This window comes from Onychomys torridus, chromosome 7, assembly GCF_903995425.1.
Source record: "Onychomys torridus chromosome 7, mOncTor1.1, whole genome shotgun sequence".
NCBI classification, from domain to species: Eukaryota; Metazoa; Chordata; class Mammalia; order Rodentia; family Cricetidae; genus Onychomys; species Onychomys torridus.
Window position 1 is genome coordinate 4,144,849 of NC_050449.1, and position 17,680 is coordinate 4,162,528.

General features: G+C 43.6%; 1 protein-coding gene across 1 annotated transcript; it reads left to right on the plus strand.

The window, feature by feature from the left end:
- The first annotated feature begins 6,770 nt into the window (after positions 1-6,770).
- Mmp8 (matrix metallopeptidase 8) lies at positions 6,771-17,616 on the plus strand. The gene is made up of 10 exons (XM_036192358.1): positions 6,771-6,987; positions 9,074-9,315; positions 9,906-10,054; positions 10,134-10,259; positions 11,820-11,981; positions 13,941-14,058; positions 14,538-14,671; positions 16,066-16,219; positions 17,275-17,378; positions 17,507-17,616. The coding sequence occupies exons 1-10, from the start codon at positions 6,877-6,879 to the stop codon at positions 17,614-17,616; spliced, it is 1,410 nt and encodes a 469-aa protein (XP_036048251.1). The 5' UTR covers positions 6,771-6,876.
- The last annotated feature ends 64 nt before the right edge of the window (positions 17,617-17,680 follow it).

Sequence of the window (17,680 nt, forward strand, 5' to 3'; positions counted from 1 at the left end):
AGACCCAGGCCAATGTCAAGCTCCCAGAAATGATGGTGCCAGCCCCAGGAACTTAAAAGCACAAAGTCAAGAAGAGCCATCTGGTAGCAACTAATTAACCAAAGAGTGCCCCAAATGCTGGACAAACACCAGGCCATTTGGTGGTGACAGATTAACCAGGGATGTCCCAATGCCGGAGATGGTACATCTCAACTCCAGAGACAGCTTGTAAAAGTTCTAACAGAGCAAACGGACAAACTAAAATAAGATAACACGGAGGAGCGGGAAGATTTAACCAATTAGAATTGTACCTGTAGTAACTCCCGCACAACCTAGAGGGACTCGAGGTTTTGCCTTTAAAAAGCAAGCCTCACAAAGAAAGGGCAACTCCTCCCTGCCTCACTGCGATGAATGAGTGCTTGGGATGAGTTCCCTGCTGGCTTACAGTGCACTGTGAGCCTACAATAAACCTTGCTGTTTCATTCTGGACATCCTTGGTCTTTGGTGCTCTCTCTGGGGTTGATTTGGGCATAACAGCAGCCATCCCCCTGGACTCCTCCTTCCCAAATAAATTTCTTTCTCACAGCCTATGTGAAGGTCATGTTACTTGAATATTAATGGTATGCCATGAACTGTTTCATCGATTATGCAAGAAAGGACATATTATTGGTATGCAAATTGAATAGAACAAAGTTAAGGTGAAGTGATTTTAGCAGGTAGACATAATCCCTACTTACAGATGTTTCATTCAAAACTTCCACTCACTTTTTACCTGTATTCTCAGCCATCATAATTTAAGTAATTCTTCACTTACCGAGAGGAGAATAACTGAGCATACCACATGAGAACAAACAATGAAACCTCAGATTCTCATCTCTTCACCTTATCAGCAGTTATGAGTTATCTCTTAAGTGCCATTCGGGAAAATGGAAGGGACAGTATACATTTTTAGAGATAGACGTTTGCCAAAGTGTTTGTGACCCACAGATTGAGAACCACTGCTGTAAAGTGTTCTTCAGGATTAAAAGGGACAGATATCAGCAGGGGTGGACTATAGGAGGCCAGCTCCCACCTTTTAAAAGGGTTCCTATGAAGAGGAGAGAGGGATAAAAACCTTTTAGATAGAAAGATAGTAAAGAGGAGAAAGACAGAAACACAGGATAGCTTTGGGAGGACCTGGGTCAAAACCCAGTGGTCCCTTCTGCCTCTTCAAAAGGGCTTTTTATAACAATGCCAAGGGATGAGGTGAAAGAGCTCCCCTGTGCTAGATCAAAGCACACCGCACAGCCAAGTGCAGACCCTTCCAAACACCTGGTAACCACTCCCGTGGTCAAATCATCTCCATATGCAGCCCTGCTGGGTAAAGTAAGCTCAGATTCTCAGACCCTGAGTGTAGGGCCCTGGTCCCCTGTTTTGGGTAGCTGTTGCCTTGCTTGCTGACCTTGAACAGATGTCCTCCCTATGCTGATTTGCTGCTGGTTTCCTTCCTCCTGTATGCTCACCAGAGGTTCCTTGTTTGTGTATACTGCATATTGGGCATTAACAGCTCAGATGCAAGAATGTAGAACATCAGTAGCGAACTTCTGCCCTCTGGGGTTCTCCCATTGTGCTATAAGCCTGTATTTAAGGTTTCCTCCCTCCTTCAATAAACCACATTTGGCATTCTGCTGAGGTGAATGACCTGCTGTCTCTTGTCTCTGTTTTTTTGATCCTCAGCCCCTTGCTCAGACATGGTGAATAGATGGTGGTAGTGTGGGCGTTACCGCTACACCTGAGTAAGTTCTCACTAGGAAACCTCTGTGGGTCTCTGCAGTGGACAGAGAGGCACATCCCACTGAAGACAGACTAACATAATGAAGAAACAAAATTACCAGTTATGGTAGTTAGTCTTGACTATCAAGGAGATGTGGTTTAGAATCACTTTGGAAACGAAGCTTTTTGGTAGTATTAGATTGGCTTAAATGAGTTTGGAAAACCCACCTTGATATGGACAATATTAACCAACTGGCTGGGCTGAACAAAAAGGAGAAAGTGACACAAGCATTCATCCATAGCTCTCTCTTCTGGCTGTGGAGGCAGTGTGACCAGCCACCTCCTGCTCCTGCTGCCATAATGAGTGTATTCTTGAACTGTCAGTCAAAATAAACACTTCCTTCCCTAACGATTTTGTCCAGTATTTAGTCATAACTTGATAGGAAACAAATATGCAAATGGAATAGAGCACCAAAGCAAGAGAAGCAATAGCAACAGAACTGTCTGCAGCACCACCTCTCTAGTAAATGTTTCAACAGCAGCGGAACTGTCTCCCATATTTCCTCTTTAGTCAATGCTAAGCAACTCACCTCCTGGGTGTCACATCGGCACCCTAAGTGGGAAATGAAAATAAATGGGAAGTAGAAAAATTCTATTCTAGATGAATCTGTGAGAGAAATCCCCTGACAATAGAAAGAGAGAGGAGAGTGGAGGCTATGCTTTGGCTGAAGAGCAGAGGGGCACCAGGCAAGGCAGTGCTTTGGGCCTGGCTAGTCTGAGCTCTGACAGTTCATGCCAATGGGACCTCATTGGCATGAACAATAGTAGGATTCTGGAATTCTGGAAGCCAGCAGCCCAACCATCTCCACCACTGCATGGGATTATGGGACACTGGCAGAAGCCACCTTGAGGGCCACCATCATGTGGCACCAGTCATCTGTCAAAGTGGAGGGTAGTGAGGAGGCAGAGGATGAGACTATCATAATGAAACCCAGCATTGTGTATCAACTACTGGGAGACCACCACCCACCATTCCCTAGCTTGGACAGCAGTTAGTAAAAAACAGTTTTTTAGTCAATGAGTATTTCAACAGTAAAAACAAGAGATGTGACTGTAGACCCATCCTGGGTGTCAGTGTGAACACCAAATGCTGGGGGTAGTTACAGCCAAGAAGCACTGAGGGTGTCAGTGTGTAGGAAACCAGATTTCTGGACAAATTTCATACTGTGCTTCTGAAGAAATGGTAGGATTTCTACTGAAGGAGGGTCAGAGTGACTAGACACCAGGGAGGGGGCAGTGAGAAAGTTGCACCTGCAAAGCTCTTCAACAGAGTTGTCAGAGTCTCCTGTTAACAACTTAATGACTACACAGTCTCCCAGAAGGTTGGGGAGGGTCACAAAACAGGAGTCTTAGATGACTACATAAGTAGCTGTGGAGTTGTCCACTAATGAGATTTAACACATAGCAGTAATCTTCAGAATGGGATTTATTCCAAATGCAAGGTGGGCAGGCTACGTCCCAAGACCGGCTGGACATGCTGATGGAAGCATTGTTCTGAAGGTATAAAGACACAAAATAATTTTTTTCAAATTAAACTGAGGGCAGAAGGGCAGAGCTGGTTGAATGGTTCATGCCTGTGATGGTCCCCACCATGTAAGAGACTCTGCCCATTTCTCCATGGATGTATCTCATTTAGTTTGTAAAGCAAACTAAAGATGTGTGCTTTTTTCCCCAACAAATTGCCCTACAAACCTGACAAGCAGTGTTTCCCATTGGGAAATAGGAAGGGTTATCAACAATGTGCCTCTGCCCATCACTGTCCAAATGACGGCTACAGAAGAAAATGTAACAGAACCTTGAGCAATCTCTCTAGATGTCTGTGTGTCACTGCAGCTAGTACTGAAAGAAAAACATAACTATATACTTCCCACCTATGTCTACAGAAATAGTCTTTTAATTTTATACTAAACTAGGGCCTCTGGGAGAGAATCATTGTTTCCAAGGCTGGCAAAAAAAGGACCTTTTTCATTCATAGAAACATACTTGAAGATATGAGAGAGACAGAGAGAGAGAGAGAGAGACAGACAGACAGACAGACAGACAGACAGACAGACACAGACATAGAGAGACACACAGAGAGAGTTTTCACAGTTCCTGGCTTATTTCTGCCCAGGACAGTTTAATTAGAATTTCTCTTCCCAAGATAAGTCCCAGAAACTCCACTCTTGGAGCTGGCCATAGAGAAATCCTCTGGTAAGACCCTCTCATTCCTGAGAAGTCCTGCTCCATAATCCATAGGCATATGCTACACATTGTGGTTATACTTTCTAATCGGGACCTCAACCCACAAATAACAACACAGAGACTTATTAATTATGAAAGTTTGGCCTGTGGCTTAGGGTGTTTCCAACTAGCTCTTATAACTTAACTAACCCGTATTTGTTAATCTACCTTCTGCCACATGGCTTTTTTACCTCTGCATCATTCTGTATGTCCAACTTGTCCCACATGTCTCTGGTGTCTCCTTGCTTTTCTTCTTCCCAGAGTTCACTATCTCCCCAGAAATCCTGCCTCTTCTTTCCTGCATAACTGCTGACCATTCGTCTCTTTATTGAACCAACCACAGTGACACAAATACACAGTGTACACAAATATTCTGCAACAATATATTGGAAACAAGAGGAGTCTACATAGACAAGGTTTGCTGAGTTACCCCACACAATCTGTTAGCAATTCTGTCTATGCAACTAAGTCTCTATTGAAAAGGAGAAGATGGGTGGGCAGTGGTGGCACACGCTTTTAATCCCTACACTTGGGAGGCAGAGGCAGGCAGATCTTTGTGACAAGCCCAGCCTGGCCTACAAAGTTAGTTCCAAGGCAAGCAGAGGAATCCTGTCTCAAAAAATTTAAAAAAGAAAAGAAAAATGGAGAAGATGGGCACCTGAGGAGGCGTAAGAGAACCATCTGCCTTTCCTGCTCCTCTCTGTGTGTCCCTTTGTAAAATCTTTTGTGATAATCCAATGAAGGAAAGAGAGAAGATGAGAGAAAGAGAAAGAGAGGGAGAGAGGGAGACAGGAGGGGAAGGGCTTAGAAGAGAAGAGAACAAGAGGGAGGCAGTGACCAGGAGAAGGGAAGGGGAATGATACTCCCTGTGGCCAGCAGGGGTCACTCAAGAGCCAGAAAACAAATAAAGTGTTTGCAAGGACTCAGGGAGGCTTGTTCTCCTTTGGATAGAAATGAGGGAGGAGTGGACCGAGGGCACTCAGAGGGGAGATGTGGGGGACTGAGCGGAGAGGAAGGAGGGGAAACAGAGGTCAGATTGTAAAAAATAAAATATACATTAAGAAGGAAAGCAAAAGAAATAAAAATGCTCCCCTGGGAAACACCTGGCTGCCCTGTGGAGAAACTCAGGTAATAAAACCCCTACCTCAGTCCCAACTCTGGAATTTTGCCATGTGCAGAGGGATAAGGAAAACAATGGAGTCCTTTCAGAATGGAATAGAAGGCAATAGAAGAAACACAAGGCCAAATGTTTTCTTTGAGCTCAGACTTGCAAATGGAGACTCTGGTTCTCCTTTGCTACGCTCATCACAGATTGGAAATATTACTGATCACTTATGTTCTAAACACCTCTGTAAAGTAGGTTTTGAAATCCTTTTTAAAGTTCAGTTCAAGGGCTGAGAAGATAACACAGTCTGTGAAGTGCTTCCTGTCTTGCGAAGATGAAGACATGAGTTGGATCCCCAGAACCCGTGGGACTGCCAGGTGGGCAGAGAGAAGCGTGAAGACGGTGCTGTGTAGCCAACCTATCTGGAAGTCTCCACTGACCCTCCTGTCGCTCTCTCTCATTCTCTCCCTTGTCTGCTCACCCATGAATCTAGGCCAGTTTTCTACTTGCTGTGAGCTCCTCAGGTACTGGTGGTCCAGCCTGGGTTTCAAAGGGGGTTTGATGAGCTATAGCCTGGTACAGGATGGGCTGTCTTTCTCAAGGCACCCTTGGAATTGAGTCCTCCACAAACCGAACTTATGGCTGGCATGTGGTCTTCCAACCTCTGCTTCTCCTGCAAAGTGATAATGATATCGTGTCACTCTGAAAGCTGTTTGAGGATAGACAGGGAATTTAGGAGAGGAACACGTCTGAAACATTGTAAACTTCCAACAAATGTTAGTTTAGACAATAAGATCTTAATCTTTGTCCTTCCTCTAGAAAAACCCTCCTTATAGATAATGGATGTTTTGGTACAATGATGGCAAAGCTATGTCCTACAGAAACCATTGTTTATGTATGTTTGTGCATGTGTGCATTTAAATGTGCGTGTTCATGTTTTTGTGTGTGCATATGTGTCCATGCACATGTGTGTGGAGAGAGGACAGCCTTGAGCACCATTCCTTAAATGTTGTCATGTGAGTTTTGCTTGTTTCTGTGACAGGGTCTCTCACTAGCCTGGAATTTACCAAGTGGATTAAGCTGGCTGGCTAACAAGGCACAGAAATCACACACACACACACACACACACACACACACACACACACACACACACACCGCCCATTCCGCTCATGCACTACTACACCCAACTGTTTACCTGCATGCCGAGTCAAATTCAGGTCCTCATGCTTGTGTGGCAAACACTGTACTAACTGAGCATCTCCAGGAGCTGCTTGTGGTCCCCACACAAAGACTGCTTTGTGACAAGTCACTTAGGCACAAACTCACAGGCAGCAATGGCGGATTAGAAACAGAGGGCATACAGGTGTGCAACTTGTTCTAAAGATTGTCTATGAATATTCTTTAAAAGTTTCCTTAATTAAACCAATGCAGCATCCACATCACACATCGTAAGGAAATGGGAGCCTGGAGCCGTCAGCCATCTTCCCATCCTCCTGGCTGCTTACAGTAGGCACCCCTACTCTTTCCTTCTGTGGAAAGGCCACCCCACTCTTGGGTTCCAAATCACATTCCGACATTGCAGAACTGTCCGAGTCTGCTTAGCTGTGTTGCTTCACTCTGCTGAGGCAGCAGTTGCTCAAGATGTGGCTTTATAAGGACCAGACAGGAGCCGTGATTGGCAAGGGATGCTGTGAGCTTCAGGGCACTTGCCAGAGGGGCAGAGGAAGGCAGGAGAGGTTGTCTCGGAAGAAAAGGTCATGCTTTGTCTGAAGACACTTCTGTTTCTCTTCTTACTCCACACACAGCTTGCCAAGGCCCTTCCGGTACCTCCTGAAGACCTGGAAGAGAAAAATGCAAAATCTGTTGAGGTAAATGAACTCTTAGTGACAGGTGATTTGCTGACGACTAAAGAATTCAGAGGGTGACTTTCCTTTTTTGGTCTAAAGGCCAGAAAGAGATTTTCTGGATGACTTTGCTGAGGCTCAACATCACCTTCTGGGACTTGGAGGACTCCAAGCTGACAAGGCCAGGAGCTAGAATGTGTAGACAAGAAGACAAGCTGGATGCTTTAAAGTCTGGGGACCACTGCTGTGGGGCTGCAGCTGAGACCCTTTCAGAGAGAACATTTTTATTTACAAAATGAACTGAAATTCTTACCTAATGTTTTTCTCTTCCAGTAACCCTGTAATCCAGTTGTCCTATGCTCTATCGGTCAGTGCTAGTCTGGTAGAATGCTTGCTCGTGTCCGAACACAGAAAAACAGCAGGGGGGGTGTTCAACTATGACCCGCCTACTGATTTCTGTACAGATATTTCTTTGCAGCCAAAAATACTATCATGTGTAGAAGATAGACTGGAGACAGGAGTGGGTATTAGGAATTAAAATGAGCACATTGTATAGTGAGGCCAGTTGTTTGCTTGCTTGTTTTTGTTGTTATGTAAGGAATGTGATCACCAAATTCCTGTGCATAATTTTCTTAGTTTTGAAATCTCTGGAAAGCATTATTCTTGCTTTCTTTTCTTGGTAATCTTTGTGAGTGGCACAAGTAACCCTAAGTTCATACTCAGAGTGGGTTCATCTTTCTGCGGAAGTTGACCCCCTAAGTGCATCACAATACCCCTGTAACAGAAAGCTTCTTTTCTCCATGTCAGAGACAAAGGATAGTGCTAAGGATTTGCTCCAACCTGTCAGATGCCAAAATGTGAGCTCTTCTGAAATGATCAGTTCTCACTTGAGAGGTTGGTCACAGTGAGCTAGGACCTGAAATGTCACTTGCTTCTTGGTATCTCCATTTCTCTGTGAGGATGACTAGACCCTCTCTCCATTAGTGAATACGGACTTTCTAACAAAGAAGAATCTAGTTGTTGCAATTAACAGACATAAGAACGAAAAGTCAGTATTAGTTTTTTTTATATAAAAATAAGGCAAGCTGTTTGTGTGTGATTCAAATTCATTCCTCTCCTGATGCAAGACTTTAATTTTTATGCTAAAATTTAGTTATATCCTAACCAGGTAGTAGTGGTTGTAGCTAGAGTTATTTTGGTCCTGCCTGGCCCAGGGTCAGGACAAATCTCTCTCTCCCGCCAGTCCCACAGCTGCTCAGATCCAATCGAGTAAAAACATAGAGACTTATAAAATTTACAAACTGTATGGCCATGGCAGGCTTTCTGTTATCTACTTCTTTTATCTTAAATTAACCCATTTTTATTAATTTATACTTTGCCACGTGGCTTGTGGCTTACATCTCACTTGTCATGGCAGCTTTTGGCAGTGTATCTTTGTCTCAGCCTTTTATTTTCCAGAATTTTCCTCTTTGTTTGTCCTGCCTATACTTTCTGCCTGGCTACTGGCCAATCAGTGTTTTATTTATTAACCAATCAGAGCAACACATTTGACATACAAAACATTCCACAGCAGGTGGTGGTGCACGCCTTTAATCCCAGCACTCAGGAGGCAGAGACAGGTGGATCTCTGTGAGTTCAAAGCCAGCTTGGTCTACAAAGAAAGTTCCAGGACAGCCAGATCTACACAGAGAAACCCTGTCTCAAAAAAATAAATATAAAACAATAAAAAGTAGTTAGATCAATGAATGGAGGGAATATTCCATAGGCACTGTTCTTTCAAAGTCAATCTATAAATTTCTTTATTTTAATTAAATGTATTTATTTATATGTGGAGGGTATTGCATGCCACAACTTATCAGAGCACAACTTAGAAGAGTCAGCTTTCACCTTTCACCGTGTGGGTATTGAGGATTGGTCTTGCCTTGTCAGGCTTGGCAGTAGGCACTTTTACCCACTGAGCCATCATGCTGGCCTGATCTACAATTTCTGTTATTGTCCCTGTGTCTGTCAGGTCCTGTTTTGCACTATGTGGTGACTTAAAAAGAATTGCAAGTGTGCAGAGCACTAAAGACGATTTCACAGCAAAGACTCTTGTGTTTATTTTGATCAGAGTTACCTACGAAGATTCTACCACTTACCAAGCGCTCAGTTCCGGTCTGCAAGGAGGAACAGCACCATGGTTGCAGAGAAGCTGAGGGAAATGCAGCGCTTCTTCGGCTTGGCAGAGACAGGGAAGGCAGATGCCGATACTCTGGAGATGATGGGAAAGCCTCGCTGTGGAGTGCCTGACACTGGTGACTTCATGCTAACTCCAGGAAGCCCCAAGTGGACACACACTGACCTGACCTACAGGTGACATTCCTAGAGTCTGAAGACTCATCCACCCAGCTAGTGATGAGTCTGTGAAAGCTCAGATGTTACTGCAGAGTGTGAGAACCACTGCAGATGAATGGACAAATGCCCTGCCCTTGCAGAGTGTGAATGAGCGTGGATAGTGAACTGAGGAGTAAGCATGAGGGTGAGAAGGCAGAGGACCCTGGGTCTTTCAACTGTAAAGCTCACCACATTGTCTTTCTTCAGCATCTGAAAAGACTATGGCAGCAAAAGACTGTCTCTCTGTAGTCACTCACCTTTAATTCCAAAAGAGGCTTATTGGTTGCAGGGGATAATCTAGGGCCCTCTTCTGTATGTCTTGGTAGCAGCAACAATAATAGTATTTGTGGAGTACTATTTGTGAAGCCACCAAGTGCTTCCTGTGGATTGAATTCTCTCAGCCACTTATGAGAGGGATCCTAATGTATCATATTCACCTTATGAATGGACACTGATGTTCTTTCCAAGTTGGAGCATGTTGAAAACACGACTTACTCCAAAATAGAGTGACTATGTAGTTCAAAGGTGTTGCTCATAATAACAAACCATTCTTGTTCCTCATTTTCAAGGATTATAAACCATACCCCACAGCTGTCAAAGGACACAGTGAAAACAGCAATTGAGAAAGCCTTTCGAGTTTGGAGTGTGGCATCACCCCTGACCTTCACCGAGATCTCACAGGGAGAAGCAGACATCAACATTGCTTTCGTCCCAAGAGGTAGACTCAAAGGATTTTGCTTTCCCTAGCTAACCTGAGACTATGGGCAAAGGCTTAACCACAAGCTGTCTCATTTCAGAGCATGGTGACAATTCTCCATTTGATGGACCCAATGGGATCCTGGCCCATGCCTTTCAGCCAGGTCAGGGTATTGGAGGAGATGCACATTTTGATTCAGAAGAAACATGGACTCAAGATTCCAGAAGTAAGTGGGTCATCGTTAGGTCCACATGCAGCTTCTAAATTCACCTTTCCCACCTTAAATCAAGATGTGTGTTGTGTTCTCAAATACTCATCTACTCACATTGCTATAGTATTTCAAACATGCAAATTAATCATTTACACTTTTGTTACTTAAAGACAAACCATCTTAGAGATTAAAAAAGTCAAGCCAGGCTGTGGTGGTGCACACCTTTAATCCCAGCACATGGGAGGCAGAGGCAGGTGGATCTCTGAGTTCAAGGCCAACCTGATCTACAAAGCAAGTTCTAGGACAGCCAGAACTACACAGAGAAACCCTGTCTAGAAAAGCAAGACAAAAAAGCCATAAGTTAATTATTGGTTTTATTTCCCACACCGTGCCTAAATCCGAATGTGTTGCTGTCATGGGATAAATGGAGCTAACTGATAAACGAGAGAAGCCTATCTCCCCGCTGTATAAAGGACTGAAAAGTCCAGGGTTAAAGTTCTTCCTAACGCATTCTCACATGGTGGAAGGATAGGAGAGACCAAAATAAATGAAGTTAAAGCCACTTGCCCTTCTCACAGCAGCATGAACCCAGAGGGTCCCCATCAGGATCACCTCCCAACATTTTTCACTTTCTAACACATGATTTCTGAAAGAAGCATTCAAATGTCAGCAAGCAAACCACAGCCAAAGCCTGCCCAGTCCCTGGTTGTACACACAAGGCTGCTGAGGGAGGCCACATCCATTTAGTTACACTATCTTTAGGGGCTCTCACTCCGATGGTCAAGCTGAGTAGTTGAGACAGAAACTACCTAGGTCCCAAGGCACGAAATGTTTGCTTTAATGATCTCTCTCTCTCTCTCTCTCTCTCTCTCTCTCTCTCTCTCTCTCTCCATTTCCCCTCCCTCTCTAATATTCTGAGTTTAATGTTTAAAAGGCCTATTCTTTACATCATTGGAAATGTTGAAATACAGGGTTCATTTGAAAAGTTAGCCTGTTCAGAAAGCAGCAGCCACATTCTCACTTCTAGCAGCTTCACTTCCATGGCCCCTTGTCAGCAGTGTGTGTCTGTACAACAAGACATCCTTTCCAGGATCCTCCTTACAAAAAGTGCTGGGCTGCCTGAGTGAGGGACAGGTGAGGGCAGTGTATTCAGATCCTGTGGCCAGGTCGGCCTCGCACCCGAGCTACTATTCTAAAAGGTAAGCTTTCCTCTGTCCTCCCTGGAGACTCTACTAATGAGTCCGAGGGCCAGAGGATGCTGAGGACAAGAGAAACAGGATTCTTCTCATCCTGAGATCCACAGCTCTGCCACCATCTTACCAACTTTCTACATCCATAAAATGGAATAAAGACAGATGATTTTGTCAGCTCTGAGACTTGATAAAAAGCTTATGGCGCCTACCTTGATGTCTCCTAATTTCTGTTCTTTAGGTACCTAAAGACAAAAAAAAAAAAAAAAAAGATAAACATATGAAAGTTTCCTTCCTGGGCAGTTTTGGCATTTGGAGCATATTCTTTGAGAATATATGTTCACCACCCATGGTTAGAGCATTACCATATTTTCTTGCATTTCAGATTACAACCTGTTTCTTGTGGCTGCTCACGAATTTGGCCATTCCTTAGGACTCTCTCACTCCACTGATCCTGGTGCCTTGATGTACCCAAACTATGCTTACAGTGACCCCAGCACCTACTCACTGCCTCAAGATGACATCAATGGTATTCAGACACTCTACGGTAAGATCACGCAGACAACATGGTGGAAACAGCAGCACTTGGGAACTGGTCTCTCCTTTGGAGTCTCTGGATTCTATCCGCAAGGGAAACTCAAATTAATCTCTGAAAATTACCAGCAGCATAGAGTTGGCAAAAGAGTCCTGTGGGGCTGAGCCTCTGATGTGATTTCTCTGCATCTTGGTTTTTAGTTATTAGATGTCTGTTACTGCCTTAAAGGAAAGAGTGGGGGGACAGTTTGTTGGCCCATATTTGTAGTAGTAGCACTCAGGAGCCTGAGGCAGGGGAACCAGGAATTTGAAGCCAGTGTGGAGTACGTGGTGAGATGTGGTCTCAAGAAAAGGAAGAAGGGAGGGAGAAGAAAGGGAAGGAAGGAAGAAAGTGAAGGAGGGAGGGAAGAAGGGAGGGAGGGAGGGAGGGAAGAAGGGAGGGGGAGAGAGGAAGGAAGGAGGAAGAAAGGGAGGGAGGAAGGGAGGAAAGAGGGAGAAAGGGAGGGAGGCAGAGAAAGGAAGGGAAGGGAGAGTGGGAGGGAAGGCTTGGAGAAATGTATACAAGTACTTCCTCATAATTATCTCTAAATGGAAGGGACATTTTCTTACTCCATTTTTATGCTTTTCAATTTTATATATTCTGAAAAGACATGAAAACCCCTTTTCATACAGCAACTCTCCTCCCAGAATCCTCTGTTAAAGAAACCCTCCCATAGAGCCCTAAGTAGACATGTGTAAGGCCTGTCAAGAATGTTCAGTGAAGTATGATTTGTGGTGGAGAACCAAGGGAGATCCATCCCCTCCTTCTTGCCTTCCTGCTCCCTGAAAGTATGGAAGTCAGTGGGATGGGGAGGAAGTGCTCTCTTGGGGTGGGGTTGCCTTATAAATCAAGAGTATGGGTATCGTATCAGGGAATTTTCTCATTATGGTGGGATTTCTAAGAATAAGAAACTTCACTCAAATCCCAACTTTCCTGCCACATGCCAACAGTCACTTCCCTTTCTTGCCAATGTTTGAAATTCTCTTAGCACCCTTGTGTTTCTTAGTGAAAAGTACAGTCCTCAATTCCACAATGAGAAAACTCAGTAAGATGTAAATTATCATGTATTTATTTAATATTTTGAGACATTGTCTCATTCACTCTGTGTCCAGATTAGTCTCAAACCTAAAATCCTCCTGCCTCAGTATGCACAGTGCTAGAATTACAAAGCCTGTGTTACTGTCTTGGTGAGGGTTTCTATTGCTGTGAAGAGACACCATGACCATGGTGACTCTTATCAAGGAAAAATACTTAATTGTGGTAGCTCACTTACAGTTCAGAGGTTTAATCCATTATCATTATGGTGCAACATGGTAGCATGTAGGCAGACATGGTGCTGGAGAAGGAACCAAGTGTCCTACACCTTAACTTACAGGCAACAGGAAGTTTACTGTCTCACTGGGCATGGCTAGAACATATATGAGACCTAGGAGCCTATGTCTACAGTGACACACTTCCTCCAACAAGACCACACCTCCTAACAGTGCCACTCTGTTAGAGGCCATTTTCTTCCAAACTACCCCAGCTACCATGTCCAGCCAAGATGCAAATTTTTATAAAAAACAAACTAAGCTAGATTTATGTTATAGGGGAAAGGACTAATATGAGACTTATCCTGTGTTTGGGTTCTTGTGGGGAACAAGGAAGTGGATTCTCAATGGCAAAAGGCAGGAAGAGGAAGCAGGGTGGAGTAAGATGGGTCAGAATCAGAAAGGAAGCATAGAACGCCAATGACTTTCTGGCTTAGGTAGGAGCCATGTTACTCTAGATAACAGACCAAGACTTTAAAAAGGTCACATGTACAGGCTGCTGTGTCTTGTGGAATTGGCTGGTGGCTTTTTCCTCATGAAAAGACATTTTACCTTCCTAAGTGTTTGAAACACACATGAAAGTAGCACTGACTCACACTTATTAAATGTCTTTATTTCCCAGGACCTTCAAACAGCCCTATCCAACCTACTGGGCCCAGCACCCCTACATCCTGTGATCCCCACCTGAGATTTGATGCTGTCACCACACTCCGTGGGGAGGTTTACTTCTTTAAAGACAAGTATAAATTTGAGCTGTTCCTTCTTTGCGTATGTCTCTCTCTCAGACCTTAAAACTAACTTGTCACTTGGCTTTCCTTTTGACCCAACACTTAGGCATCTCTTTGAAATTATTAGTGTTCTCTGGGTGTCAGAAAACATCCAGAATGGGGGAAACTGAAACATCAAATATCCACAAGCGTTTCTATTGTGGTTGGGCTCTTTCAGTATTGGACCTATTAAACACTGAGAGGCCCTAACTATGTTAGGTTTGTCAGGGTAAGAAGAGGGTATGATGTCAACTGGGGTCAAATAAGATCACACCTGTGATCTCCAGAATCTGTCAAGGGCTCACCAGATGAACAGCACTACCATAAATCATGCATATGTTATACACATATATACTTCGGAAACCATGCAGGGGTCATTTGTAGCCCAGCATCACAGAAAGTAACTCTCTCTCCCCCTCCCTCCCCCATCGCTTGTCCTTATATTGCTTTAGGTACTTCTGGAGGCGGCATCCTCAGCTGAGGGAAGTTGACCTCAATTTCATCTCTCTATTCTGGCCATTCCTGCCCAGTGGCCTTCAGGCTGCTTATGAGGATTTTGATAGAGACCTAGTTTTCCTATTTAAAGGTAATGTCCTCCTTCTTGTCTTCCGGAAGGGCAAGGCAGGACTTCTCTTTGCCCTGCACTTTCAGGAAGTACAAGCCAAGAAGACTCTTATCGCAAGTCCAGGCTTAGGCCCCAAATGACTGAGTGAAAATGTGTAAGAGAGTAAATGAGGCAGAGTGAAGACAGTGTGAAAGTGTGTAAGAGAGTAAATGGGGCACAGTGAAGACAGTGTGAAAGTGTGTAAGAGAGTAAATGAGGCACAGTGAAGACAGTGTGAAAGTGTGTAAGAGAGTAAATGGGGCAGAGTGAAGACAGTGGGAAAGTGTGTAAGAGAGTAAATGGGGCACAGTGAAGACAGTGTGAAAGTGTGTAAGAGAGTAAATGGGGCACAGTGAAGACAGTGGGAAAGTGTGTAAGAGAGTAAATGAGGCACAGTGAAGACAGTGTGAAAATGTGTAAGAGAGTAAATGGGGCAGAGTGAAGACAGTGGGAAAGTGTGTAAGAGAGTAAATGGGGCACAGTGAAGACAGTGTGAAAGTGTGTAAGAGAGTAAATGGGGCACAGTGAAGACTTAGTGTGAAAGTGTGTAAGAGAGTAAATGGGGCAGAGTGAAGACAGTGGGAAAGTGTGTAAGAGAGTAAATGAGGCACAGTGAAGACTTAGTGTGAAAGTATGTAAGAGAGTAAATGGGGCACAGTGAAGACAGTGTGAAAGTGTGTAAGAGAGTAAATGAGGCACAGTGAAGACTTAGTGTGAAAGTATGTAAGAGAGTAAATGGGGCACAGTGAAGACTTAGTGTGAAAGTGTGTAAGAGAGTAAATGGGGCAGAGTGAAGACAGTGGGAAAGTGTGTAAGAGTAAATGGGGCACAGTGAAGACTTAGTGTGAAAGTGTGTAAGAGAGTAAATGAGGCACAGTGAAGACTTAGTGTGAAAGTGTGTAAGAGAGTAAATGGGGCACAGTGAAGACAGTGTGAAAGTGTGTAAGAGAGTAAATGGGGCAGAGTGAAGACAGTGGGAAAGTGTGTAAGAGTAAATGGGGCAGAGTGAAGACTTTGCACGGGCTGGACCCTAATTAGGTCTTAGTACTGTCCTCAACAAATACAACTCATGTCACCATCTTCGGTGTTTCTCTGCCCTCACGCTAAACATTATTTTCTAGATAACTCCAGGCTGTGATTTAGTCTCTATACATAAGTCACACCAGGCAAGACAACTGATTTGGGGGCCTTGAACGACAGGTTGAAATGTTTGTTTTACAGCTCCAGAGAGGAACCATTAGAGCTGCTCATTATGCTCTCACTGTTCAGACTATCTGTTCCATGTTCATTACTGTGGGGATCACAAAGTTATTATCACAAAGATGTCTTGTAGAAAGAAAGAGACTTGTTAAAGATGTTTCTTGAATTGTTGGCAGGCAGACAGTACTGGGCTCTAAGTGGCTACGACATTCAGCAAGGTTACCCCAGGGACATATCCAACTATGGATTTCCAAGCAGCGTCCAAGCCATTGATGCAGCTGTTTCCTACAGAGGGAAGACATATTTCTTCGTGAACAACCAATGCTGGAGGTGAGACAAGTGAGTTTTTCCGTTCAAGTTGAAACCTGTGTTTCTCTGCCCTGTGTACAAACCATCAACACGAACATCTGGAGATGTGTTGATCTACATGGTCTTTGACAGACTTAGTGAGGACATGGTCTTAACATGAATTTTTCATTTTTATCACATTAAGATGCTTACACATATGTATTGAGGATTCTGTATCATGAAAAGTTCAAACCCTCCTAAAGCTCTAGGATGGTATATAGAGAAAGAAGAGGTTTGATTCTTACTGTGAGTTGAGTTCTAATGTTCTCAAATGAATGTTTTCCACATCATTGTGCACAAGAGGAAGATATTAAAACAAGAAAACAGAAGAGGGATTCTCTGTAGGAAGGAAGTGAACAGTGGAGGGGCTAAAGGGATGAGTGGAGACATGACTAGGAATAAACAGTGTGAAAGGGTCATAATTGGGACTATTAATTTGCATACTAAGAAAAATATTAATAAAAACAATGCATTTATTTATATTATATAGACATGATTATTCTTAATTTACCAAGCAAGTAAAATATTTAGAAAATGTAACCTCTAGTTTTGGGAAATAACCCTAATTAGCAATCAGAATGCTGTGTTAGAATCAGTGGTTCCCATGTGTTTTAAACCAAACACCATTAGGTAGAGAAGTTAAGCATTCTTAATCTCAGTGAGTGGGGCACAGTGAAGACAGTGTGAAAGTGTGTAAGAGAGAATATGGGGCACAGTGAAGACTTAGTGTGAAAGTGTGTAAGAGAGTAAATGGGGCAGAGTGAAGACTTAGTGTGAAAGTGTGTAAGAGAGTAAATGGGGCAGAGTGAAGACTTAGTGTGAAAGTGTGTAAGAGAGTAAATGGGGCACAGTGAAGACTTAGTGTGAAAGTGTGTAAGAGAGTAAATGGGGCACAGTGAAGACAGTGTGAAAATGTGTAAGAGAGTAAATGGGGCACAGTGAAGACAGCGTGAAAGTGTATAGAGAATGCTTTGGAACACACACAAATGAAAAGAATGTGCATCGCTTTTAATCATGTGATGCTTTGCTCTCATCAGATATGACAATAACAGAGCATCTATGGACCCAGGCTACCCCAGAAGCATATCAAGTGCTTTCCCGGGAATAAACTGCAGAGTTGATGCAGTTTTCCTACAGGACTGTAAGTAGGAAAAAAAAGTTAACAAAGTTGTTTGTTTAAGTTTGTAAAATAACACAGTTATTTGGCAGGACACTCACTCAGATGTCTGAGATCTCTAAGCTAACTTGGTATTTGTCTCTTTCTTACAGCCTTCCTCCTCTTCTTCAGTGGACCACAATATTTTGCATTTAATCTTGTCACTCACAGTGTCACTAGAGTTGCAAGAAGCAATTTATGGCTTAACTGTCCATACAGTTGAGACAAAGTCAAATGTCCTTGCATCTGATCTATGGATACAAAAGGGAGGCTCAGCCTGCATATTC

What these genes read in the sequence shown, in the direction of transcription:
- Mmp8 (XM_036192358.1), top strand. Translation starts at nt 6,877, where the DNA reads ATGCTTTGTCTGAAGACACTTCTGTTTCTCTTCTTACTCCACACACAG. An exon ending in CACACTGACCTGACCTACAG is followed by an intron (nt 9,316 to 9,905) that starts GTGACATTCCTA and finishes CTCATTTTCAAG; the next exon opens with GATTATAAACCATACCCCAC. An exon ending in ATGGACTCAAGATTCCAGAA is followed by an intron (nt 10,260 to 11,819) that starts GTAAGTGGGTCA and finishes CTTGCATTTCAG; the next exon opens with ATTACAACCTGTTTCTTGTG.